Source organism: Malaclemys terrapin, chromosome 8, assembly GCF_027887155.1.
Source record: "Malaclemys terrapin pileata isolate rMalTer1 chromosome 8, rMalTer1.hap1, whole genome shotgun sequence".
NCBI lineage: Eukaryota > Metazoa > Chordata > Testudines > Emydidae > Malaclemys > Malaclemys terrapin.
Genome location: NC_071512.1, coordinates 95,109,972 through 95,136,549, shown reverse-complemented (window position 1 = coordinate 95,136,549; position 26,578 = coordinate 95,109,972). Strand labels below are relative to the sequence as shown.

Genomic DNA, 26,578 nt, shown 5'->3' with positions numbered 1-26,578 from the left:
ATGTAGGAAAAAGTGCAACAACAACATTTTTGGGGAAAGATGAGTATGTGGGAGTACTATAGATTCTTTATAGCTGTAGTAGCCAATGGTGTTCTTTTCAGAGTGTGCCTTGCTTAATGATGTACAGGATGTCAGACAAATTAAGTCTCCCTGCCCTCACCTCTTCCATAGCCAAGCAGAACAACCTTCAAGCTATGCACTAGAGAACTGAAACTCAATCAGGCCACATTGTGAGATTAATTTTCCATCTGGGATTTGAACTCTTGCTGTGTCAGTACAGCGGATCAGACTGTTCTGTAAGGAAGCAAAGGCATGTAGAGTCACAGTGCTAGCTGTCTGAAATGCCTGGGGGTTTTAAAATGCATTTCTCAAAGGACATTCTGATTACTTAGTCTGGGGATTTGACACCAGTGGTTTGAAACACCAGGACATACTTTTATCACCCTAGATCTTAAGAAGTATTGCTACCTCGCATGTACGCCTTTTGGCTTTTGTCCCAGGGGTAACTATAGAATTTTGTTCCCATAAAATTAAGATAATTCTGCTATATCTGGCCGATTAACACAACTCCATTCACCATGGTGCCTGGGGATTTTTTAGATTCCCTTGCATGGCTAAATATGAATGGAGACTTCGTTACCTTTTATAAACAACAGAGAGAGAGTCCAAAATCATTAACACTTTTATCACCATTTAAAAACAAGTTGATTTTATTAGCATATTGATTTTCTTCATCAGAGTTCAAATGCATTTCTCCCTCTCTCCCATCTGTTGATCTACCTCATGTATTTCACCTCCTTGGTATCTAATTGTCAGACACAGCTATGCAATCATCACCCAAAATTCCAGGAGTGCAAAATTCCAAGTCCTTGGCTCCCTTACTGCTCTTATGTGAGTTGTCAACTATGTAATGGGCTGGTGTTGTGATGCATGGTTTGACTTCAGAAGCAGGGCAGTGGCGTATAAAGAGAGCCTATGTGAAATTGGTTGATGGTTTCAATTCATTTTCACATGGACAGGTAACCTTATGATAACTGGCACTACAGTAATTGGTGCTCTTGTGGGGAGACTCAGCAGAAAGGCCAGTGACTCAGTCAGCATCGAGACTTAGCTACTACCTTATTCCTGGGGTTGTTCCTCTATATCAGGATTGAGACACACTGGGAGAACATTGGTAGAGAAGCTTGCACTACCATTAGCTTGTGCAGTTCCTGATTTGTGGATAGATAGAGAATGCACGTTGGCCCGCAACCTTTCACCAGCACTGTTTTCCGTTGAGAATGATACAAAATTAATAATGTGTAATCCTCGTATGGGCTGCATTTATTGCACAGTTATAAGCCTTCAATATATAATACATACTGACCCATCTGCAAGATGCTGAACATCTCCTGTGAGGTGATGAGTGGCCTCCATTCCACATCATCCCATCTAGGATGGGGGGAGGGTATCCACTCCTCCTCGCCACCAAATAGGCAGTGGGGTTGTAAATCCCCATCTGCCTAGCAGTGGGGGTCCATTGGAGCTTCGCTACCAGAGAGTGTCGCCAATTGACCCCCAAGGATCAGAAAAGATGAAACAGTTCCAAGCTCTATTGTCTCCTCTGGGGGATTTCTGTCGGACTGGGATGTACGTGGGGTTGGGGGATGATGCCCATTTCCTCTGTCCTGCCCACTTGTCACCAAGCCCACCTCTCTACCCCCTCCCCAGTGCATAGCTAAACACCTAGGATATTTATAACGTGGCTGCTGTGTCCAGCCAACTCATTTCACTCACTTTGCTCTTATTTAACCTTCCAGGACTTGTGTTCCCTGACAAGTTACTTCCTTTATGTTGGCATGAAATACCTTGTTATCTCTATTAATTTTGCATAGATTAGACATTGAACCCTGTATCTTTGGAATGGGGGGAAGCTGTGCTTGAACATCTTACAGCTGATAAATTAGTTGTGTGTTCGCCTCTGGTTTGGGAGCCGGTTCATAGCTTAGGTGAAAGAGATGAATAATTGCTTTAAAGATGCTAAGTTGTTCGAAGCTCTTGTAATAAATGGGGTCTTTGGGGGATGAGCTGTTCACTTTTTTAATATTTTGTGTAAAAGCTTTGTTTGTAGCCCATTACTCATTACTTGCTGGTAATGGTAGTAACACAGTCTGTTTAATTTTGCAATAGTCCCACCTAGGGGATATTTCTTGTACTGCACTGAACAAGAGGAGGCTACGTTAGCTCTGCTTTCAGTTTGCTTTCATGTTCTCTGCTTCTTTTTATTGTCTTTGTGTCCTTGGAGATGGAGGTATTGGAGCAGCCAAGACTTTTCTCACAAGAGGCAAAATGTCAGAATTTTGGCTTTTTGCATTTGATTCGTGGAGTGTGTGTGTGTCATATCTTATTTCCCTCTGAAGAGAGACAGAGAAGAGGTGGAAAGAGCATACAAGAAGCATGAGACAGAAGAAGAAAGGGGATGACAGAGGCTGTCCAGAATGTCCCCTTTTTCTTTTTCATGAAACTCTGCTCCAGACACTAATACCTTCCCTGTGTCATCTGGCTATTTCTCGGAAAAGCTTTTCCTTTTTAATTTTCTTCTGCCATTAAGTCTATCACCCTCCTCTCACCTTTCTTCTGTCTCATTTATCCTTTGTCTCCTCCCTTTGATCCTTCTCTTCCTCTTTTCTTCCCTTCCTGGGATCCTCCTCTCTTTCTTGTTCCTCTTTTTTCCCCCTCACTCCATTTCGTTCTTTTCCAGGTCTGTTCTATATAGGTTCTCATACTGCACTCATCATCATAATACCTGAGCGCTTCCCAGTAGTGCGTTATGTCACCAATGTGACTAACATCTGTTCTATCATCTTCTCAGCAGAGGAAGAATTGTGTGCTGGGAAGTGTCTTGCTTTGATTTTTATTGGTAGTGGTGTTTTTATGACGCTATGTATTTGTTAGATAGGGTTGCCAATTTTGGTTGGATGTATTCCTGGAGGTTTCATCGCATGACATAATCTTTAATTAAAGATTAATCTTTAATTCCTGGAGACTCCAGGACAATCCTGCATGGTTGGCAACCATATTGTTAGATAAGGCAAGGTCAAAGAGGTGAGGTTTGTGATGGTTCTTAGTTCCTGGAAGAATTCATTCCACAGTCTGAGACCAGCCACTGACAAAGTTCTGTCTCCCGCACAGGTGAGCTTTACCCTTATTGCAGAAAGTTTCATTGTGCCAGAGGAACAGAGTTGTCGACCAAGGTCTTCATCCTGGAGCTTTAGGCTGTCCCCTAGGTATCCAGGCCATGGAGCACCTTGAAAAGAAGGACTGAGACTCTGAACTTCGTTTGATATTCTATTGGAAACCAGTATACAGAATGGAGGGCAGGTCTGACGTGCTCATGGTAGCCTATGCTACTGAGGTGACACGCTGCAGCATTTTGTGTTAGTTGGAGTTTCCTAAGTACTGCAGGCTTTATGCCCATTTATATCACATTGCTGTACTCCAACCAAGGAGTGACAGAGATGAAATTAACTGAGACCAGGTCATCAACCATCAGGATGGGATGAAGTCTCATAAACAATTGAAGATGACAGAAAGCGTTCCTTGTAGATGCTGCTATCTGAGCCCTTAGTGTCAGTGAAGAATCCTAGAGTACTCCCAAACTGCATGGTGAATTGACCACTCGTGGGTATGTACCCCCAGCCAAAGGAAACTGCTGTGCAGCTGCAAACTTGCTTTTCTTTTCCCACCAGCATCTCCTCAGTCTTACTCAAGTTCAACTTCAGCCAGTTGTTCTTGAGCTGACCTTGTCTAAGCATTGGACCATGTTGGTGACAGCGGTGTGGTGAAGGATAGGTAGAGCTGCATATCATCTGCATATTGCTGGCATTTGAGTCCATGTCTTCAGTTCACCTAGCAGCTGCATGTCGATGTTGAAAAGGACTGGAGGGAGAATTGATCCCTATGGGACTCCCTAAGTGAGGAATTTTATGGTGCAGGTGCAGTTTCCCATCATAACCATGGACCCTTGCCATCTCTCTAAGACAACAGTATCTTATGATCAGCAGTGTTAAATGCTGCAGAGAGGTCCAGGAGGATGTAAATGGATGTCTGCCCTCCTTGCATTAACAGGATGAAATCATACATCAGTGCCATTATAGCTGTTTCAGTTCTGTGTCCTGGCCTGAATCCAAATTGTGCCAGGTCTTGAATGTTCGCTTCAGTTAGATGATTTTATAGTTGGCCTTTGGCTATCTATTCTGTGAGCTTGCTCAGGAATAGGAGGTTTGATACTGTGTGGTAGTTTGGCTAAAACTGATGTATCTAGCATGAGTTTCTTCACTGTTGGTCAGAGCCCTGTGTGTTGAAGTAGTAAGAGAAGATTCTCTCTCTGAATGAGGCTTTGGCTGTTTCATTCAGGAGTGGCACCGGTTGCTTATGACTGTCTTTCACCAGCCAGATAGGGCCTGGGTTGGATTCACAAGTCTTGATTCAGAACTCCTTTAGGGTGTGTAGAGCTTCTTGGTGAGTGAATATATTGAACTCTGGGAATGCAGGTGGGTTGCTGGTTGGTGGGTGCAGGCAGAGTAGATCCATGCTGTTCGAGAAGGCATCCTGAATACGCAAAATAGGATGGTAGTTCTTTGCAGTGCTTGGTGTTCTGCTCTGATGCTGGTTGTAGGCTTTTAGGCTTGATGAAGCTGTTTACTACCCTGGTTAGCAAATGGGGCGCAATTTGACAGCCTCAATGGAGGCTGACAGAAACGGTCTCTTGGCCTGTAATACAGTCTCAGCATAGGCTTGGAGGAATTAATTATATTTCATCCTGTCTGTATCAGTCTCTGTTTTCCACAATTCACACTTGTGTTTCCACTCCTCTCTGTTCATATGTCACAGGGTGTCAGAAAACTGTGGAGATCTGTGTGCATGATGGGAAGGAAGGGGCAGTTTGAGTGGCCAATATGTCAGTGGTCAAGGCTGACATACGATTATAATGATTCACCAGGTTCTCGACTCCTTGTCCTGTGGGTGCAGTGCTGTTGTTCTTTAGTAGGCTTTGGACTTTGTTGGAGTCCGTGAGTCTTCATAGTTGAATCAGGATTGTTGGTGTTTCTTTCTGTCTGGGTCCTGGAAGATCTTGAACCACAACCCAAAACGGTATCTGTTCTTTTCCTATCTCTTCTCCTTCCCCATGTACTCTAGCTAAACACAGAGGGAGATGAAGGTTGAGTTTGTGGCTCCTTCATTGTACTGGCCCCCTTTTAACAGGCCAGGTTTAGACCATGGGCTGTAGCACTTTGGTCAGTGGTCATATAGACTTCTTTTTAGATGTGATATTATTATTGTGAAGCATTCACACAGCAGTGCTGCTGACTGGATACTGTCAGGGCGCATGGACTCTGGATTCATTACAGGGAAGAGGAGAGATTTATAGTTGCGTTGAAGACAATGCTAAAATAAACTGGCTGTCCTTCATCTAATGAATGCAAGCTTGTAGAGGCCAACATTTTGTAAGCAAAATGAAGGGCATTGGCTAGCGAGACCAGCTGCCTGGGGTGGCTGTGAGAACTCCAAAAAGGGCCAGTTTTCTAAAGCAAGGAGCCAGGAAAAGTAATTTATGTTAAAACAAACTCTGTCATGAGTCATTTGACTTCTCATTCTCCTGCATGCACAGTTTGTCTCAGAACTTCTAAGGCCAGAAGAACATCTGATACTCTTTAGGCTGAGTTGATGTTAATTTGAGTGGATTATACAATGTACCACTCACAACCTCCATTTAATTTGCGAGTTGTGTTTATAGGCTGTAGCTATTATTTATTTGTTGTTTTTATGATGATGGCGAGGATTCTGCTTGTCTGTGACTCAGTCGCAGTCGTGCCATCAAGTAGCTCCATGAGTAGCAGAGACACCAGTCTGTGAGAGACTTTATGCACCCCTTATTCCTCTGAGCAGCTGAGGCAGCATCAGCCACCTTGAAGAAGGATAACAAAACTGAATGGAGTGAGGAAGCAGGAGAAGGAGGGAAGTTTAATGTTTGTTGATAGAACTGCTCCTCATGGGCTAAATTTTAACTTTACACTGTGCTCTGTGTATGGAGCTGCATTTTTCCAGGAGCAGACCAGAGAAGGAGTCTCAATTCCTTCCCACTTACGCTAAGGGAGGAGGAAGTTACTTCACCCTGTTCCGGGGAGCAGCACTCGGCCAGCTGCTTTGGTCAGCAAATGTGGGTGTGGCTAGGGCTCCTTCAACTCCCTGGTCTTCTCCATCCCCTCCCTACCCACCTACCTGCAGAGCCTCTATATCCCCCAGGCAGCTGGAGTCGTAATTGCAGCAGGTCCGAGTAAGAGTGAACGGTCTTACTCCGCTGTGCTGTAGGTAGGGGCTGTGACAATCCAGACCTGTATGACTGTTGACAGGTAAGACAATTTCTGCCTATTTATATTTTCCTTTCCATACTGTCCTCCCTCCTCAAAATAGTCAGATTTTCAGCAGGCACTTAAAGAGCTAACTGGGTACGTGCATGTGGAAAATCTATATGGAGAAACTGTGACAAAGTTCCTCCTCTGCCTTGGTGGGTCCTACATTTTTTTGGCAGATTTGCTTGCCTCAGAGGTTCACAGGAGCCTGCAGTTTGGCCGCTTCTGCTAGAGGCTCAAACCTGCTGTTCACTCAGCTAACCTCATCACTGTCCAGCATGGGGGAAAACAGAGAACAATCCCCACAGACTCCGTGTCCCACCTAGTGGGTCGGGGACAGGCCAGATCCCTTTCCAAATTAGACCTTCCCTTCTGGTGTTTCTCACAGACCAGATCAACTCCTCCTGTATCCAATCAGGAGTTGAGGGGAGGGGGGGAAACCCAGACCCACCCTCTACACCAGGTTCCAGACCACGGCTCTGTGGATAGCAGCTGTCTACAATGTCCCCTGTATCAGCTGCATGACAGCTACAACTCCCTGGGCTACTTCCCCATGGCCTTCCCCCAACTCCTTCTTTAATCTTACTGCAGGATCTTCCTTCTGAAGCTTGAGCATGCTTGTACTCTTCAGTCCTCCGGCAGCACACCTTCTCACTCCCTGCTCCTTGTATGCCACCTCACTAACTGATGAGAGGTCGTTTTATAAACCAGGTGTCCTGATTAGCCTGCCTGCCATAATTGATTCTAGTAAGTTCTTAATTGGCTCCAGGTCTCTTAATTAGCTTGCCTCTCTTAATTGGTTCTGATTGCTGTAGGGCAGTCCCTGCTCTGGTCACTCAGGGAACAGAAAACTATTCATCCAGTGGCCAGTATATTTGCCTTCTACCAGACTCCTGTACCCTACTGGTCTGGGTCTGTCACAAAACCCAAAGGCATATTTTGCAAATCCAATTAGCTACTTGTGACCAAGGGTTATAAAAATCAGAGAAGTAAATGTGCAACTGCCTATGGTCAGAAAAGTTTTATCCCATTTGAAAACGTACAGTGCAAAAGGTTCAGCATTCGGCTCCATTAACAATACATAGCTCTTAGGTAGCACTTTTCTTCAGTAGATTTTGGTATGCTTTACAATGGAGATCAACCTCATTATCCCCATTTTTCAGATGGGGAAACTGAGGCACAGAGTGGTGTAGTTATTTGTCAAAGGCCACCTAGCAGTGAGACTAGAACCCTAAGCTTATGAGACCTAAGCTGGTGCCTTCTCCACTAAGCCATGCAGCTGTTAGAGTGGGACTGGTTCTCAGGGCTCACTGCCAAGAGCAATCTCCCCTTAATTACACAGCATGACTCTAGTCCTCCCTTTGTGGTTAATTCCAAGATGCATATTTCACCTGCACATTTTATGTGGCTGCATTTGAATATTTCTGCCTAATTTTTCCCTATCCAAATTCATAACAGTATTTTTTCAGTCTCTTCTAATCTGTGATATTTGCCATCATTTTGATTATAGCTTCAACAAGCAGAAGAAGTTGTTAGGGAATATACTTATTTTTGTAATGGGATTACTTAAGTACAGCGCAATAGGACTTCAGGTGTGGGAGAGACAATTGCATATATTTTGTAACTGTGTAGTTGATTTCTACTGAGGCTTTAGCAGCAAGAAAGAGTTTCATGTTGCTTATAAATGTCTCCATTCTCATTCGCATGCATCTGACGAAGTGGGTATTCACCCACGAAAGCTTATGCTCCAATACATCTGTTAGTCTATAAGGTGCCACCAGACTCTTTGTTGCTTTTTACAGATCCGGCTACCCCTCCATTCTCATTGTAACTTCTCATCAAATATGAACAAAAATGAACACCCAGAATGGAGAGGGCCCTCTGCTCAGTCAGGCTGCATGGGTGTCCCTGAGATCAGATTTGCACTTTGGCTTTAAGGACAAAATCTCAAAACAAATAAAATCTCTACTGCAGTGTAGTGGTTCAAAGGATTGGTAGCTTTCACTGGAATAGGATACATAGGGGTATAGTTGCCTGTGGACCTCTGACTAGCAGAATAATAATAGGAGATAGTGCATACATATTGGACCAGGTTTTACCGGTGTACACTTATGGCAGTGTGCCGAGTACAGACATATAAATATCAGTGTAGACAGGCAGGCACACCCTAGGCAAGCAGAGTACCTACCTGCCTGAACCCCTAAAGTATATACCCTATTTGGCTCTCTACGCGCCCAGCAGCAGGGAAAAGCTCTGGCAGCAGGGAGGCAGCGGGAAAGGCTCCCGCAGCTCCCTGCTTTCTCCACTACCGAAGCCTTTCACTGCCACATGTAGCCACACGCTACAGAGACAAGGGTGGCCACAGCCTGCCTTTCACTGTAACGTGTAGCTACATATGTAGTGCTTGTATACTACACACTCTCATAAGGGTAGCCAAGGCACTTCTATACAGCCAGCATAAATCCAAGCAGTGAGGTTATTCTGAATTCACTCCAGAAAAACAGGGCAGGATTTTGCCGTTGAGAAGATGAGATATGTTACATGGGGGACTTGGGGCATTAGAGCTCTCGGAATCTGTTCCCAGCTCTGCTACCGACTCTCTTTGTGGCTTTGAGCAAATCATTCCACGGCTCTATTCCTCACCCAACTCATTTGTAAACCAGATCTAATAATGTTTATATATTCCACAGGGTTGTTGTGTGGCTTAATTAAAGGCAATTAATGAAAGGGGCTCTGTAATTGCACGGTATTGTTTATTACATTTGTCTGGTGGAGTCAGGGGCAATAAGCTGAACTCACAGGCAGTCTGGTGACGCCTATTTGGAAACTCAACAGTTTCCGTTTTCCTACATGTGGAAACAAGCACGTTTTAAAACTGTATCCAACCTCCTGTACGTGCTGATTTTGATTTCATCATACGCAGCTCTGAAAGATGGCTCCCATATGTCAACAGCGCAAGCGTGGCTCAGATGTTTGTGCATATTTTAATGGTTATATTTACAACATTTTTAAACACTTCAGAATGTATTTACAGTGAAATGGACTACAGCGTAATAGTGAAATATTTGCAGAATATGCAGTGTCCCTGTTGAGTAGGGGAGAATATAGAGACATCAAACCTTAGCTTTAAAGCAGAGGTGCTCACATTTTGTCCAGTTGATGGCTGCACTGGTCATTCCCCAGACCTCCAAAGGCCATGCTTTTCAAACTTGGGCACCTAAGTTTAAGGCACCTAAAACCACATTTAGGCACCTAAAATAATAGGCCTAGTTTTTCCAAAGTGTTGAGCACTCAGAACTCCATTGGACATCATTGAGAAGTGACCTCTGAAAATCAGACCGGAACCTCCCACTGACTACAATGGGTCCAGTATTTGGCCCAGTCAGAACAACCAGGGCTGCCGCAGCAGTTATACCTAGAAGGGCTGAGCCTTTTTGACTCGTATCTGAAGCTGTTTTATGACATCCCAGCAACTAGATGAAAGAATCATAAAACATACAGCTGGATTACCAGAATGCCATGTTCTAACTGTATCCTTGCTCTTGCATGGCTGGGTTGTATTTGTATTTAAATTAAATTACTAGACTAGAAGGGTCTGCGTTACTTCTACTCCTGTAAAATGAAACGACTGACAATTTTCACGTTCACATGCCCCTGTAGTTCCAGTTGTGGGATGCGTATGTTGGGGGGAGAGGGGAGAAGGGGGAAGAGGGGTCAGTTCTACCACGGTTTTGACATACAAGGGGAAAGATTTCTAATGCAGGAGAGAACAGCGTAGTTGCGATAATTATTAATCTAATCAAATTTTTATATAAATCTACCCAAAATAACCCAATGACCAAGAAAAAAGAGCAAAGTTAGAATAACAGGAACATGTTTTTGGAAAAATTATAAAGGAGGAAAGCTTTCCTCAAAGAATGCTGCTGTAAATTCCCCTCCCCCATTCCAATCTTGGCACAGCCTCAGAAATACCTTTGAATTAAAACTAGCTATTTTTTTAGATTCACCGCATTAAACAATTTCCAGAGCACAAAATAGCTGCTAATGGGAAATGGAAACAAATCTGGGATTTAGAGCCAGTGCAGTATTTGTGCAATTGACTAGTCCTTACAAAAGAAGCGTTAATCCTGAAATGACAAATAAGCACTAAGGAAGAGATTGAAAACTGTAAATATCGTTAGTAGTGGAAGTGCTAAACATTCACATACCTTCAGCACCCGTTAGTCTTATTTTGAGTAACACTCGCTTTGGACTGCTGTAAGTAATATGGATTTCTACACCAATCTCTGCTTATATCTCAGCAAGGTGATGATGTTCATTTTCATTCATTTCTAAAGGTGAATTCCATGCAGAGGAGGACTACGATCCTGCTAGCATCTACACATATGTTTATCTTTTCTCCCATGAGCAGTTCTATTGGCTTCGATGGTCCCCTCACATATGAGGCCTGAATTACACTGTTTATCCACAGACCAGGAACAACATACTCAGCTGCAGTGTAATTCCCCTCTTAGAATCAGTTGAAGTTAAAGGCAGGATGTGTTTTTTCTTCAGTCGGTCTAGCTTTATGCCTGATGTTATATTTGTGCTGACTCTCACTGAGTCAAATCTCCCAATAAGGAAGTAATCCCCTTAATACCAAAGTGAGATGAGTGTTTTAATTCCCATTTTACACAAGGGGAAACTGAGGCACAGACCACTGAAATGATTTATCCAGGGCCACAAAGGGTGTAGCTGGCACAGGCAGGATTAGAACTCAGGAGCTGATGTCGCCTAGTTCTAACCTTAGTTCACTACAACTGCTCTATGAAGAGCTTTATATACCCCACATGTGATTTGACAGAACAGGGTTAAAATGCCTCACTAGATTGAAAGAATGGAATAGGCTTCACCCCAAAAGTAATACTCTAGCTGCCAGCATGGAGACCAAGCTAATTACGTGCTCTTAGCAAAACAGGAAGTGGCAGGGAACAGTAAAGGACCCCATAAAAAAGAGGAAAGGCAAGTAGCCTGGGGTTTCAGTGAAGGAAATTACCTCTATGGACAGATCTGGGGGTTGAGGAGAGATAGGAACTGGTTCACCTCTGCCCAGCGTTAAGGGAACAACTTCAAAAAATACAAACCCAGCCTGAATCGAAGGGTCTTGCCTACTGATCTCCCCTCTGCAGGGTTTAAACTTTAAAGATAACCCCTGAGCCAGGATGGTGCTATATTAGATCTCAGCCGCAAGCCAGCCAAATCCTGCAACCACTTGATGACTCACTTACACGCTAACTGCACTTTTAATTCTGACGTGTATGTTTTCAGACAGAACTGTGTATTGTTTTGGACACAGTCCGTTACAAAATCTGCTCTTTCTCTCTTTACCAAATGAAAACGAATGCACTCAAAGGGTATATGTACACCCACGGCTGGCCCGGGTAGGCTGACGCAGACTCCCGGCGCTCAGGCTGGGGGGTTATAAAATATCAGTGTAAACATTCGGGCCCAGGCTGGACCCTGGGTCTGAGACCCTATAAGCAGGGGGAGGGACCCACAGCCACGCTTCAGCCTGAGCCCAGATGTCTACGCTGCAGTTTTATAGCCCTGCAACCCGAGCCCCGTGAACCCAAGTCAGCTGACCCCGGCCCACACTGCGGAGTCTCATTAGGAAGGAGATGCCTCAGACCTTTTAAAATTCCGACTGGCAAAACTGTGCGACACGTTTAAGTTTGCTAGTAAGACAGGTTATGTAATATTACTGAAATCAAAGACTCTTTTGTGGCTCTGGGACAGGTGGAGATTAATAGTCGTCAGTTTTGTTTCACATATAAAAAAATGTCAAGCCTGATCGACAGCTAAGGTAAAGGGCATGTGAGGTTTTGACATTTGTTGACAAGGATGGCTGGCTTCTTCCAAATATAATCAAAAAAGTTGACTTGCCACATTTTTTTTCTGCAGCATGAAAGACTGTTGAAATATAAAAAGACACTGTAAGCTACACAGAGGTTTTAATAACAGAGAGAGCTATATTTCCCATTGGCAGACTCTCTCTCCAAGAGATACAAGCCAGCATTTATAATAGCCAGGGGAGCAGAACTGGACAAGCTCACATCTTGAAAGAGCACTAGACCATAAGGAGTTTCCTTAAATTTTATTCTCATTTCAGAATGGTTGGATTCAGTTCGACAATCTCTGGAATGTGCGTGATGTATTCTCCTTACCCCAGCAGCACCTGCAAAGCTCCTCGTGCTGCATTTCTGAATACAAGCCGAGCCTTTCCCCACGTAAATAACATAAACGGGTCAGCACGGCGGGCTGCCCTGTGAGCAAGGGGGAACTTGTCCGATAGACAATCAGGGTGAGCAAAGATGAAAGGAAGAGCAGATCGATGACATGCAGAAACAGAGAGACAACAGCCTTGCTACAGCCCAAAGGCACATCACAAACCTGGAGCCTTCCAGATTCCAAGGAGCCCTTGTCAGTGAGAGGAAGGAGGTAGCAAGAGAATTAATAGTAGGAATAAGGGTGTATTCCACTGAGGAGCACCTGCTTCCTAAGTAGACCAGCCTGAGAAAGGAGGTCAGAGGAGGCTCTACACAACTCTCTGACTGTATCATACTTGCTTCCCTTTGCACCACCAGCTTTGAGGTGCTATGTGGCTGCATCTCCATTAAGCATTATGTGCTTTTTTCCCCGACTCCCCCGCTGCAGTGAAATGTCCTTCCTGAGGTGATCTACTTGGCTATGACAATGTCCTCCCTCCTGAAGACCCATATCTTCCAGTAAATCTACAAGAAACTAACAAATTGTGGCATGGCTGGTGCAGGCATGTAAGGGGATGCCCGCGTGCTCCATCTGCCCACTTTACATAGCAACACAGGAGAGGGAACAGGCTCCACAAAGCCACTATGGTTCCTTCCTGGGCAAGTGGGTGGTGCATGCACCCAGTCTTTGCTTCCACCTAACCCTCCAGCAACACAGCTGTGCTAGTGCATCACAGAGCACACACGATGCCAGGTACAGACCTAGCGTAGTGTATACTCCTTCCCTGGAGCAGCAGGGAGACCAGAAGGGAGATTGCGTCTCCACGTCACAGTCTCCCTCCCGGACTGCTTTAGAGGCAGCGCATCAACGTTCTGCCCCATACTTCAGGCGGATCATTAAGTCCCAATCTAGCCTTCAGTTATCTATTTACTGAGTGAGCTACCTATTTATGTCAAGGGAGGGAGTGGCATGTCGGCAGGGAGGGGTGTAATGACACTCCAATTGAGATGGGCTGGAGAAGACAATCTCTCCCTTGCATTGGGGGATGAGTCCCCAAGTTAGCAAAGCATTGAAGTTTGTGCTTATGTCAGTGGGGCTACAGATGAGCTTAAATGTAAGGTTAGATGATATGCTCTCTTTTTTTTTCTGTGTTTGGAAAGGACCTAGCACATTTTGGGCACCAATGCAATCTCACTAATAACACTAACAGTCAAAGCAGGATAGTCTGTGAAACAGGCGTAGGCTGGGTATAGTTGTATTAGATACAGTATTTGGATAATTACAAATAATGAATCAACTTGTCAAAAATGAAAATCTATTTGAACCTAGTTTGTGAACAGGCACAAGGACTCCATTCTCTGGCTCATTTGGTCACGAGGCATAGGGCAGCCTTTCTCTGAAGGACACGCTGTAGCAGCTTTGCATGGTGTCAAAGAGGCAGTGTTACTCTGTGTGGAAGAGGTCAGTGTGCTCTCTGGCTACGTAGTTGTGACCTTGGTCAACATGAATCACAATGTTCTGGTCTCTGTACTTACCTTTAAAAGGACAGGATTCTCTGTTGCCTCCATCCGAATGCATTTGGCAGCAGTATCACCCTTCCGTCTGCCAGTTCAAGCTTCATCAGTCATTCAACCGTCAAAAGGTTTCTAAAATATCTTACTTGTGTATGTTCCTCATTTTGAGAATAGGGTCCGTCTGGGGACCAGAATACAGTGCTTACAGGATTGGGGGACTAATCCTTCTATCCCCAAAGAACTGTCTTTATTGTGATTATACCATCAGCCAGGAAATTGAGTGAGCTGCAGACTTGGACGGTTGACTTCCTTCTGCTGCGCTTCACAAGGATAAAGTAGTCCTGCACCCAGTTCTAAATTCCCAACTAACTCATTTTCCAGACCATCACTCTTCCAGGTTCTACTTCTAGCTAAGTCAAAAAGCAGCATACTTCACCTGATGAAGCTATGCTACCTACAGCTGATGTTAAGTGAGATTTGACTTTTTATTTACATAGATATTGGTAGGATTGTCACACACAGATCTGTTGATACTTTCATGCAGGCCTACTCTCTCAGTTTTGACATCTCACTCTTATCCTTATTTATAATAACAGAAGACCTTTTAAAGGCCTCTATTTTTTTATATGAGCAACTATCCAGGTTAATTCCCTTAATACAAGCCAGTCTGTATAGAAGGTGATCTTGTTCCTTGGATACTCTCACGTGCTTTCTGGCATTTCTCAAGCAACTGTAACTAGAAAAGAAATAAACACAAATCAAAACATACAGCTGGGATTTCACACATTAACCTCCACGCAGCCGTTGGAGTATAGTGAAGAATGTACTTGAAATGGGAGGAGGTAAAGTCAAGTCCACTGAGCTGGGTTGGAAAGATGTGAATGAATAATTGGCTGCATTTACACAGAGAAGTAGGAACTACTGAGAATGTGACAGTTTTCTTAATGCAACAATGGTGAAGCAAAGTGGCTTCAGAAATTGTTCTCGTGACAAAATCCCAGCTGGTTACCCCAGGACCGTGGTTGGAAGACACTGTGTGGGGACTGGGTTAAGGGAGGTATGTGTATAGATTGGCTAGAGCCAAAAAATGTTATGAGAGTAAACGAACATATGGAATGAATTGACCAAACCCCGTCCTGCTCATAAAGCAAATACAGATGCAAAAATAAAATTTAAAAATACAGTTGCCAGATGGCAAATAAAAGTTTGAACTAAAGGTGAGGAAAGCTGTATGTGCAGTATGAATGTGTCAAGAAATCAATTGAATAAACCTGCATCCTGCACCAGCAAAATACTGTATCAAATCCATAGCCAAATGAGGAGATGCCGATTTCTTAATCTCTTCCTCCCAACCCATCCCCCATCTTCCCCAGAAGACGCCTGCTCCTCTCTCCTTAGCTCCATTCCTCATATATATATATAAAATGTTAGTGTCTAATCCATTTCCCGGGTGAGAGAAGAAGCCCAGAGATGAAGTGACTTGACCAAAGTTACACAACAGGTTAGCGGCAGAGCCTGGACTAGCACTCGGGTTGCTTGACTCCGAGGCTGGTGCCCTTGCCATTAGACCGTACTGCCAAACAACACAAGACATTCAAGTCTGGGACATGTTAGCATATATTCCTCTGCAGTTTTAATTAAATACAGTATTCTTCACTCTCTCTCCTAAAATATTCTGGTAGTGCTGCTGTGTGCTGTTACACAGCTGCTTTGTTCCACCCCAGAAGCAGCTGCATTTCAGCAGTGGGTGACACAATTACTCCATACGCATGTGTATATGGATAGCTATACACACTCATGCCAGGGCAAGGACTGCTGAACACCAGTGTAGGGGTTAGGACTGCTGATGCACTGCTCAAAGACAACTGAGTCACTGCACCCAATGCCAACAATCCTTGAAACTGAAACAGGAGCTTACTGTTGGGCTGCTCCCACTGCCTGTGTAAACTGAAACCACCCCTAAGCGGTCAAACTGGCATCTGACCTGCTGTGGGCACGGTGAGGTGCCAGCTATAAAGCGCCCACAAAGCCAGCTGCTTAATGATTTGTTAGTCACAGGCAACTCAGGGGATCACAGAAATGCATGGCGTCGAATCAACAACAAAACAACCTAAAATTAGTAACAGTGTGGCCAGTACTTAGACCCAAACATATTTTCCAGCTGATCGATGATGTGACAGTGAGAGTCGAGCCTCGTTCCCATTCTAAATTTGACCTCCTGAATAAGTGATTAACATCCTAGCCTGCACGACAATCACCCTCGGCCGCAGCTGCACTGCCACTGCTGCTCCTCTTCTGGCTTTGTCCATCTGCTTGCCCAGTCTGGGGAAAGAGCAGGTTCCCTGGGAGACTCCACTATGGTGGGTACGTCGCATTGGTGCTAGGCATTGAATCAGGGGACAGCTAAGTGCTTAGGAAGAGGAGTTGGTTAGTACCGTGGCCATTTCTGCATTTGCCTTTGCTGTTACCCGGTACCATTTGTACATCTGTTCTTGCCTCTTCTTGTTTAGGGTGAAATTCACCCACGTATAGTGTAAGATTTATTTGTATTATTGTAACGCTTGGAGGCTCCAGCTAAGATCGAGGCCTCATTGGGCCAGGCCTGGTACAAACATATAGGGAGAGACAGTCCCTGCCCTGAGAAGCTTACAGTCTAAGTGTAGGTCTACACTGCAGTTAAAAATCCATGGCTGGCCCATGCCAGCTGACTCGAGCTTGTGGGGCTCAGGATACAGGCCCGGGCGCCGACTTTCCAATATGCCAAGGGGTGCTCGACCCCAGGTCCTGCCTTCATTCCATTCCTTCCCCCAGGCCCCACCCTGCCCCTTCCTACCCAGTTCCGCCCCCTCCCCCGAGCATGCCACGTCCTCTCTTCTCCCTCCCAGCCTCCTGCCCACCGTGAAACAGCTGATTGCGGTGGGCAGGAGGTGCTGGGAGGGAAGGGGAGGTGCTGATCCACGGGGCCCGCCAGCAGGCAGGAGGCGCGGGGGCGGGGGTGGGGAGAAGTTGATAAGGGGGCTGCCCGAGAGTGCTCAGAACCCACCATTTTTTCCCTGTAGGTGCTCCAGCCCATGGAGCACCCATGGAGTCAGCATCTATGGATATGGGACTGTTTAGTTGCAGTGTAGACGTTCCGTCTTGGGCTGCAGCCTCAGCTCTGGGACCCTCCCACCTTGCAGGTTACTAGAGCTTGGGCTCCAGCCCAAGCCCAAATATCTGCACCACAACTAAAGCCTCTTAGCCCGAGTCAGCTGGCATGGGCCAACCGCAGGTTATTAATTGCAGTGTAGACATACCCTAGACCAGTGGTTCTCAATCAGGGGTACACACACCCTTGAGGGTACGCAGAGGTCTTCCAAGGGGTACATCAACTGATCTAGATATTTGCCTAGTTTGACAACAGGCTACATAAAAAGCACTAGCAACATCAGTACAAACTAAAATTTCATACAGACAGTGGCTTGCTTATACTGCTCTATATACTACACACGGAAATGTAAGTACACTATTTATATTCCAGTTGATTTATTTTATAATTATATGGTAAAAATGAGAAAGTCAGCAATTTTTCAGTAATAACGTGATGTAACACTTTTGTATTTTGATGTCTGATTTTGTAATCAAGTAGTTTTTAAGTGAGGTGAAAGTTGCGGGTATGCAAGACAAATCAGACTCCTGAAAGGGGTACAGTAGTCTGGAAAGGTTGAGAGCCATTGCCCTAGACAAGACAAACAAGGGTTAGGGGGAAAGAAAGGGTTCTATGCCCTGGCTGCCCATTTTACAGATGGGCAACTAAGGCACAGAAAGATTAAATTACATCCCCTAGGTCACACAAGGAGTCTGTGGCAGATCTCATGTATCCCAGTCCAGTGTCTTAAGCACAAAACCATCCTTCCTTGGTATGGAAGGCCCATACAAGGTCCATCAACCAGGCCCCACTTAACTCCTAATATCACCCTTCCCAAGGAAACCTTGGTTGGTTTTATTAATGGTATAATACTTTTTGGCTCATGTTTCCTTCTTTCTTTTACTCCTCTATCAAACCTACTATATGGCCTCCATCACCAGAGTGCCTCGCAATCGTTAATTGATTTATGCAGCGTTGTAGCCGTGTCGGTCCCGGACTTCACCTTGAATGGTCCCTTAGAATATATGCTAACTACTTGTACCAAACTATCTGTCCAACCTTGTATTTAGCTGAGTACCCTTCGCAGCTCGAAAGCTTGTCTCTCTCACCAACAGAAGTTGGTCCAATAAGAGATATTACCTCACCCACCTTGTCTCACAGTCTTCAATGCATTTCTCCTCCCAACATCCCTCTGAGGTAAGGCAGTGCTATTATCCACATTGGGGGTTGGGGAACCAAGACACAAAGAGGCTAAGTGACTCGCCCAAGTTCACACGGGAAATCTGTGGCAGAGCAGAGATTTGACAAGTCTAGTTCCTTAACCACTTAACTATCCATCCTTTAGATCTATTCCCCTACCTTCCCATTGCCTCCTCTGACTCTTACTTGCAAGCACACACATTCACAGCCAAAGATTCCTGAGGTCTTAAGGTTACAAACATACAAGGGACAGTGTGAAACTTTCCAGCTTTCCACTAAACCAATAAAAAGCCAAATTTTCACACTTTGGTCTTAAGTTTGAAATGTTGGTATCGCTCTAATATTTATACATAACGTGATTTGAAACTTGGCTTGCTACAATCCAAATGCCAGAGGGAATTGAGTTATGGACTTTAGGCTTTGTACACTCTGCCAAGATCTGCCCCTATAACCCAAACAACTTTGAGGAAAAAAGGAGACTAGCGTTAACATAGTAGACAGTCCATCACATACTTTCTTCATATAGTCATATGCCACCAAAAAGCAATGTTCTGGTAAGGAAGTGTTACATAAATAAGTTTATTTGAGTCCTATAAGCACAGATAATACACAGTCTGGATCACTAATCTGTCAAACAAACTGATCCCTAAATAAAAGCAGGTTGCTTAGAATTTTTACAAGGACAATTTTAAAGTAGTTCCTAACCATCAGCATTACAAAATGACTCTTTCCCCTCAATAAATGCTTCTGCAGGGAGCATGTGCAGAGACTATGGTGCAGGTTTATTACAAACAAAAGGAAGTATTTATTCACACAATGCACAGGCAACCTGTGGAATTCATTGCTGTGACATGTTGTGAAGGCCAAAATTATAACTGAGTTCAAAAAAGAGCTAGATAAGTTCATGGAGGATAGGTCCATCAATGGCTGTTAGCCAACATGGTCACAGATGTATTCTCGAGGTGACCCTAAACCTCTGATTGCCAGAAGACGGGGTGGATACCTCAAATTGCTCTGTTCTATACACCGTCCCCGAAGGTCCGGTACAGGCCGCCGACGGAAACCCATTATGGCTGTTCTTATGACTCTCTGGCTTAACTGTTAGGGCACTCCCCTGGGAGACCCATGTTCCAGTCCCTGCTCTGATGTATCCCCACATCCTGGCTGAGTGCTCTAAACACTGGACTATAGGGTGTAAGGGGGCCGATTCACCGCTCTTGCTTTATGTGGAGTCTGATCTGATAGGTATGCTCTTAGGCCGACCCTGAGAACACCTACCAGATCTGGTCATGCAGGCAAGAGAGGCAGGGGAAAGCCACATTTGTGGATCCTACTGGTGCTTAGGCTTTGAGTAAGTTGGCAGCATCAGGACTTAGGTAGCTTTGAGTATGCTCAGTAGCAGAAATGTAGGGGACTTTACCAGTGAAAAGTTAGACGCCATTGGAATTTAGGTGCCTACCAGATAAGGGAGCAGCTGAACAAGCATTTTAAATTTTGGACTTAGGCATCTAAAGTGGCAGTTAAATCCCTCTGTGGATCTAGCCCATGGTGCCTAAGGGTATGTCTACATTCCAGCAAAAGTCCCATGGCTGGCCTGAGTCAGCTAGCCCAAATCAGTAGGTCTTTTATAGTTTTAGGTTCCTCACTCACTATAGATTTAGGTTCCTCACTCACTTAGGTGTTTTTCAAAATGTTACCCAATGTGTGTAGAGCCTTGCCGAGTTCCATCCCCTTACATCTTAGATTTGAAAAGATTATTTTTTTCACTTTCCTTCCATTTTTAAATGGGCAGAGGTTGGAATTTGCTTCACGTTTTAGCTATTGTATTAAAATAGTGTTTTCTCTGGAAATTGGTGTTATGGGACCAATGGACAATTCTGCTCCACCTGTAGGTTTTCAAGTCCTTTGTTGGGTTCAAAATAAGCAGTTTGAATAATATATGCTCTTGTTTGTGTAAATCACTTCTACTAGTGGTTTATCACTTAGATACTTCAGTGATGGATAATTTGGAAGAAGACTGGTTTCAGGCACCCAGCAAACCTCACATTGACATTATTGGGAGATCTGCTGTGTATTGAGGGCAGTATGTAGTCCTAAATGTGTAACTCTGCCCATAGACCATGCTTAGAAAAGAAATTCAGCTCAATCATTAGTCATTACAGAATGAGTTTGCTCTAGAAATAGTATAGATAGATTCGCTTTAGACCTCTGAATACAAACGGGCATTACTGGTATTATTCAGCACACCATTGTAGTTCAGTGTCCTCCTGTGAAACATTACTGGTGTTTAGAGAACTGTGTTCACTAGCCCTGTTTATCTCCTATCCGCATACAGAAGTGGGTATTCCCATTCTGCTACATTTCTCATTGGTAAGCAGGGTGTTTACTGGCTTGTATCTGTCTCAGCTTTGACACTATAACAAAAGGTTAGTAATCATGAATGCATTCTTTTATTTATGCGCCACAGTGCCTCTATTTTTTTCTGCAAAACCCCTTCACTTGCCTCTTGCCCAGCCTTTAGAAATGACGATCAAATGTGAACTTTCATGGTTTATTTATAGTGTAGCTTTTATGGAAAGAGAGAAATGATTAAAAAGCAATTTTGCAAAATATTTTGTTTTAAGAGAGAATTCATTGTGTTTAAATCACTGTATTCATTGTACAGTCTAGACTGGCAAACAAAGAAGTTATATCATCATTCAAATTCAGAACGCACAATTCTTGGTGACTGGCATTATGGATTTGGATGTAAACCACAAATAAACTATTTCTGAACAGCAGTATTATGAATTTGCTATATATAAGGCTGTGTTGGAGACAGGATACTGGAGTAGATTGACCATTTAATCTAATTCAGTAGGGCAATTCTAATCTTCCTTTGTTTCTGTTTTCATTATAAATTCATATTTTCAGTGTTCTTTTTTTCCCCCCAAATTGCTGAATAACATCTCTTCTGGGAGTAAAGTTTTTGGTCAAATTAATAATGGCCAAGCTGACTTTAAACAAAAAAATCATTGAAATACAAAGAGAGAGAAGAAGAAAGTATAGTAAGTAATCACTTGGGACATTTTGAGCACCCTAAAATGGGTGAATTGTTATTTGAAAATTGCTGACTACCCATTTTTTTTAACTCTTTGCTATGTTGTCACGATGACTGTGATCAGTTCACACTATATATAAATCACTAACAGTGATTTATAAATAAAATGTTATATATATATAAATCACTACACTGTATATATAACACTAACCTAAATATTGATTCATGTGACTCTGATGTATTTAAAAATACAAAAGTATTTACCTGATAGACTAAAAAGACAGCTTGGGTGCCAGCTTCCTCTGTTTTTCAAAACATAAGAAATGTATCGTCGGGGTGAGTGAATCAGTTCAGAAAACTAAACTACAGCCAGAACCTATTTTCAGGTTTCTTCAATAAGGACACCTTACTCCATCCTGCTCTCTGACTCCCATTATAATCATGGTACCCTCCCCACCCAAGCCCAAAGGGATCATACAGCCACACGCTCAATTTAAAGCTATTTGTGCTCAAGAAGCGGCAGAGATGCCCATAGGTGCTGGAACTGACGGTGCTGCCGCACCCCCTGGCTGGAAGTGGTTTCCATTATAAACAGGGTTTACAGTTTGATTCAATGGCTGTCAGCACCCCCACTACACAAATGGTTCCAGCCCTCCCTGGAGAAGCTTCCAGCACTCCTCAGGCTGAAACTGGCACATTTAAAAATAGGGGAAGTCCTGGGATTGGAAAAAACTCTGAGGAAAAAGGGAGACTTCAAACTTTGGAGAAGGATTGTAACTTTGGGGTGCTTATCGCAATCTGTCTGAGATTTGCACATTAGTATGAGTTACTTTCTCACACAGGGCCCAATCCAGCTCGTGCTGAAGTCGCTGGAAAGACTCCCCCTGACTTCAGTGAGAGCTGGACTGAGCCCATGTTGCCTCAAAGTGTGCCTGGGCAGTTACAGACGTGGGAAAACCCATGCCTGCTGCAAAGGGCTTACAGTCTAAGCCTTGGTCTACACTGTAGGGGGAGGGAGGGATCGATCAAGTTACGCACCTTCAGCTACATGAATAACGTCGCTGAAGTCGACGTACTGAAATCGCCTCACTGTGGTGTCTTCACCGCGGTGAGTCGACTGCTGCCGCTCCCCCCTCGACTCTGCCTGCGCCTCTCCGCTGGAGTATAGGAGTCAACGGGAGAGGGCTCAGGGGTTGAGCCCTAGACGCGATAAATCGATCCCCGCCGGATCGGTCGCTGCCCACCGATCCGGCGGGTAGTGTAAACATCCCTAAAGCTCCATCCTGTGTTGGGATCTTCAAGCATGACCCTGGCACCAGGGCCGAGTCCCATTTAAAAGAGGGTTTCACAAGGGGGTGCTCATGCAGGGTCTAGGCCCAAACAAACAACACATAGTAAAGGAAGGTGGCAGGCCAGCAGCGTATTATCGCTTAGGCTGACAAATTTGCAGGGGCGGCAAATTTGAGCACCCATGGAGAAGCTCCCCTCCCTGCCCCACGCCCCCTGCTCCAGCTCACCTCCGCCTCCGCGAGCGCGCCGCCGCATCCTGTTTCTCTCCCTTCCCTCCCAGCGCTTGTGCTGCGAAACAGCTGTTTCACGGGGCAGGGAGGAAGGGGGGAGGAGAGGGAACGCGATGTGCTGGGGGAAGAGGCAGGGCCGGGATGGGGATTTGGGGAAGGGATCCAATAGGGGCAGGGAGGGGGTGGAGTTGGGGCGGGACTTTGGGGAAGGGGTTGGAATGGGGGTGGGGAAAGGGTGGAGTCGGGGTGGGCGGGCAGGCGGCAATTATTTCAGGGCCTACGGGCGGCAAAATCATTAATCCGCCACTGAGGCAGGCAGTGATGCAGATCAGTACAAAGTTTAAAAACCCCAGTTAATTCACTATGGTTTCTGTGGGTGGGTGGGTGTTCTCCCCAACAAACCAGAAAAGCTCCATAACTAGGTGAATAACAGCTTAAAAATAAACCCTGTCTACGTAAATATTTATCGCTAAAGCCTGGATCATTTCCAGAGGAGCAACCCCTATTTTTTTTAAATGCTGAATGGCATAAAGGGCTATAGCAGCTCAGAGAACCAGGGTGTGTGTGTGTGTGTGTAAACTCGGAGTTTATTTATTTTTCTAAAAAGGACATCAAACCTTCCCTATAGGATCATAGCCTGGCTGGTATGTGGTGGTGTCTGAGCCCTCATGTGTCTATGGGAAGAGAATGCATTATCTCCTCAGAAATGGCGCCTCTGAGGTGTTCTCTAGGGATTCAGTTAGTTTAACATCTATCTAAGCTGACCTTCCTTTATGTGTGTGCATATGTAGGCTCACAGATGAGCCTAAATAGTTTTGATCTAAACATACTCTGCTGGTACAGCTCCCCAAAAGGGCCCTGAGCCAGGACCTGGTGGAGAGGGAGGGCTGAGCCCACATCCCCCTTCCACACCTGGTTGAGAGCAAGGTCCCAAGATAGACAAAGACTGTGATGCCTTTGGCCCAGGGGTAGGGGCCAGACATCTCTGCCCCCCTTCTGCCTGGGAATCAAGAGACTGGAAACTGGGTGCACTAACCACTAGGCCACCTGGACTTCTGAGCGCTGTGCTACGGGCACTAATAACAGGGCAGATTTAGGCTCCTGCTTGGGAAATTAAAAAGCCTGCAGTGTTCTGATTAGATCTATATGATTCTTTGGCTCTTTGACATTGAACTGTCTGTGGGCTGTAGCTCTAATGTGCTGTGAAATAGTACAGCCCCTGCCATTTTTGTTTCCCTCAGTCGTGAGGTGATGACTCCATCCAACTCCAATGGGACTACTTGTGCGAGTCCCCCAAAATTATTCCTCAGTCCTGCAAAGCGATCCTTCCACACATACCCTGACACCTGCAGGGAGGCCTATTGATTGCAGCATGACTGCCCAAGAGGATCCCTTTTCAGAACTACAGGAGTCTCCAAACCTGGCTTTGCTTGGCCCTTACCCAGATCAGGATGGAGTTCTGCCTGCTGCAGCTCAGTACTAGAAGATGAGGACAGCTGCGAGCTACATTGCAGAACTTCACGAGTTACATTTGGCTTCTGGAGCACATTTTGGCCTGCCTCGCTTCAGGGAATCGATACTTAGGAAAAGGGATTAAGAGATCTCTTCTAAAATACCACTTTATTAGAGAAATCAGCTCCCCAGGGATGTGTGTAACATTTCCTCTAGTTACCATAAATAATAAAAGATAGTCCACTCTTCCCCAGATTCTTAGTAAGAAAAAGGAACAGATTTTTGCCTCATTGAAGAGTCTATAGTACTGTACGTTGTTTGCATGACTGCTATATAATGGGATTGAACATATTTTAAGACATCTGGCCTGTTAACCTGAAACAAAATACATTAGTAATGTTCTGATTGGTTTTTTGAAACACTTTGTTCTTGTCAAAAAGTATTTTAAATTAAAGTAGGCATTTCCAGCTTGTATTTATCTTTTAACAGGAGGCCATGGAGAGAATGGGAAAAATCGGGAAAATCGTGCTACCAAACCACAGGGATAAAAGGTAATCTTGATTTTTAAGTATCCATTGATGAGAGTGAAGAAATCACTTCAACCAAAGTATATGCCTGTCTGCCTCTAGCCCTGTATGAGTGCAATAACATCTGTGTCCCTATTTACGTTGTATGTTAGCAGGGAAATGTCACAAACGAAGTGTAAAAAGGCATGGGGTAAAATTTTCAAAAGTGCCAAAATGATTCAGGAGCCTAGGCCCCATTTGCAGAAGTGATGTAGGCTCCTAATTCACTGAGGTGCTTTTGAAAATTTTAGCCATGGTTAAAAAAAATAGCAGTATAATCTCCATATACTACAACTGTCTTCAGGTGAAAGAAAAGGACACTCACATTTCAGAGGTGCTGAATTAGTTAAGGACCTGCATTATGGTGCTTTATATGTTGTACTGGAATAGCTCCATTCCAGCTGTGTATTTCAAAGGCATCCATCACCGTAGCATCAAGGCTCTGAGCTATTCCATTGAGTAAAAATGCCTAAACCTTATCAATGTGTTCTGGTTAAATCTGAACTGTGGTAGCGGTAGCCTTAACCTAGACAGCAGTTCTGTAGAGCAGGCGATGAATGTGCAGTAGAAGTGTGTGAGCGCCACCTGCAGGCCTATTAGAAGATCTACAAATAAATTAATAGACTGTCCTGCTTTGCAGATACTCAGGTCCATGTACTATCCAGTTTGATTTTTCATACAGCTTAGAAAGTGAAATAAGTGTTTGTCCCTCTGATGCTGAGGGAAACTGAAGAGGTTGATGGTAAAATGCAGCACAAATCAAAATGTTAAGGTCAGTCAGAGAGAGCAAAACATTTTTCACTAGAGGGAAACTATAAATTATTGTATGTGATGCAGCCGCTGCTTTAGTTTTCTCCAGGCTTGTAGGGTGAAAATCTTGATTCTCTCATCTTCATTGGCAGCAGGGGAACAAGGAGTAGCCAGTATCTCTTAGCATGAGACAGCACAGAGAACGGGGTGGGTTGACGAAATGTAGGGGAGGTATTAGTCATGTTTGAAAAGGATTAGGCCCTTGGGGCTAAGCTCTCTCTGTTGGTTGGTGTAAAGGGGCAATGTGCCATTAAAGTCAATGGACTCGCCTTCATTTACAGCAGCAGAGAATTCTGCCATAGGAGAGGGTGTCTGAAAATCAAAGCTAGGCTTTGGATAACCGAAAGGTATAATTATAACTTGAAATCACTTGTCTGGGTAAAAACTCAGCTCTGGCAAAACACAGGACTCTCTACTGCCAATAAAACTTGTCGTTTATAACTGAGTCAAAACCACTTCTGGTGCTTCCCTGGCTAGAGTAAACATGCATATTGTGGGGTATTTAAACCGCCTCAGAACTTGAAATTTGTTTAATTTTTTTTTTTAACACAGATTTTATGACAAGAAGTATGAAGTGTTTTTGAAACTTGTTGAACATCAGAGAGAGTATAAAGCCATCATGCAAGGCGTATAATCAACAGTCATATAGTCTGGGAACTACAGGGATCACAGAATTTCCAGAGGTTTCCAATTAAAAGTTCATAGGAATTT

The 26,578-nt window shown here is 44.4% G+C and overlaps 1 protein-coding gene across 5 annotated transcripts in view; it reads left to right on the top strand.

The window, feature by feature from the left end:
• Positions 1 to 26,575, top strand: part of FGGY (FGGY carbohydrate kinase domain containing) — a 336,672-nt gene extending 310,097 nt beyond the window's left edge. For all 5 annotated transcript variants that reach the window (XM_054038431.1, XM_054038430.1, XM_054038429.1 and 2 more), the window contains 2 exons: positions 24,981 to 25,042; positions 26,420 to 26,575. In XM_054038431.1, coding sequence (XP_053894406.1) covers positions 24,981 to 25,042; positions 26,420 to 26,501 — 144 coding nt within the window. In that variant the 3' untranslated portion in view covers positions 26,502 to 26,575. The remainder of the gene's footprint in view (positions 1 to 24,980; positions 25,043 to 26,419) is intronic.
• The last annotated feature ends 3 nt before the right edge of the window (positions 26,576 to 26,578 follow it).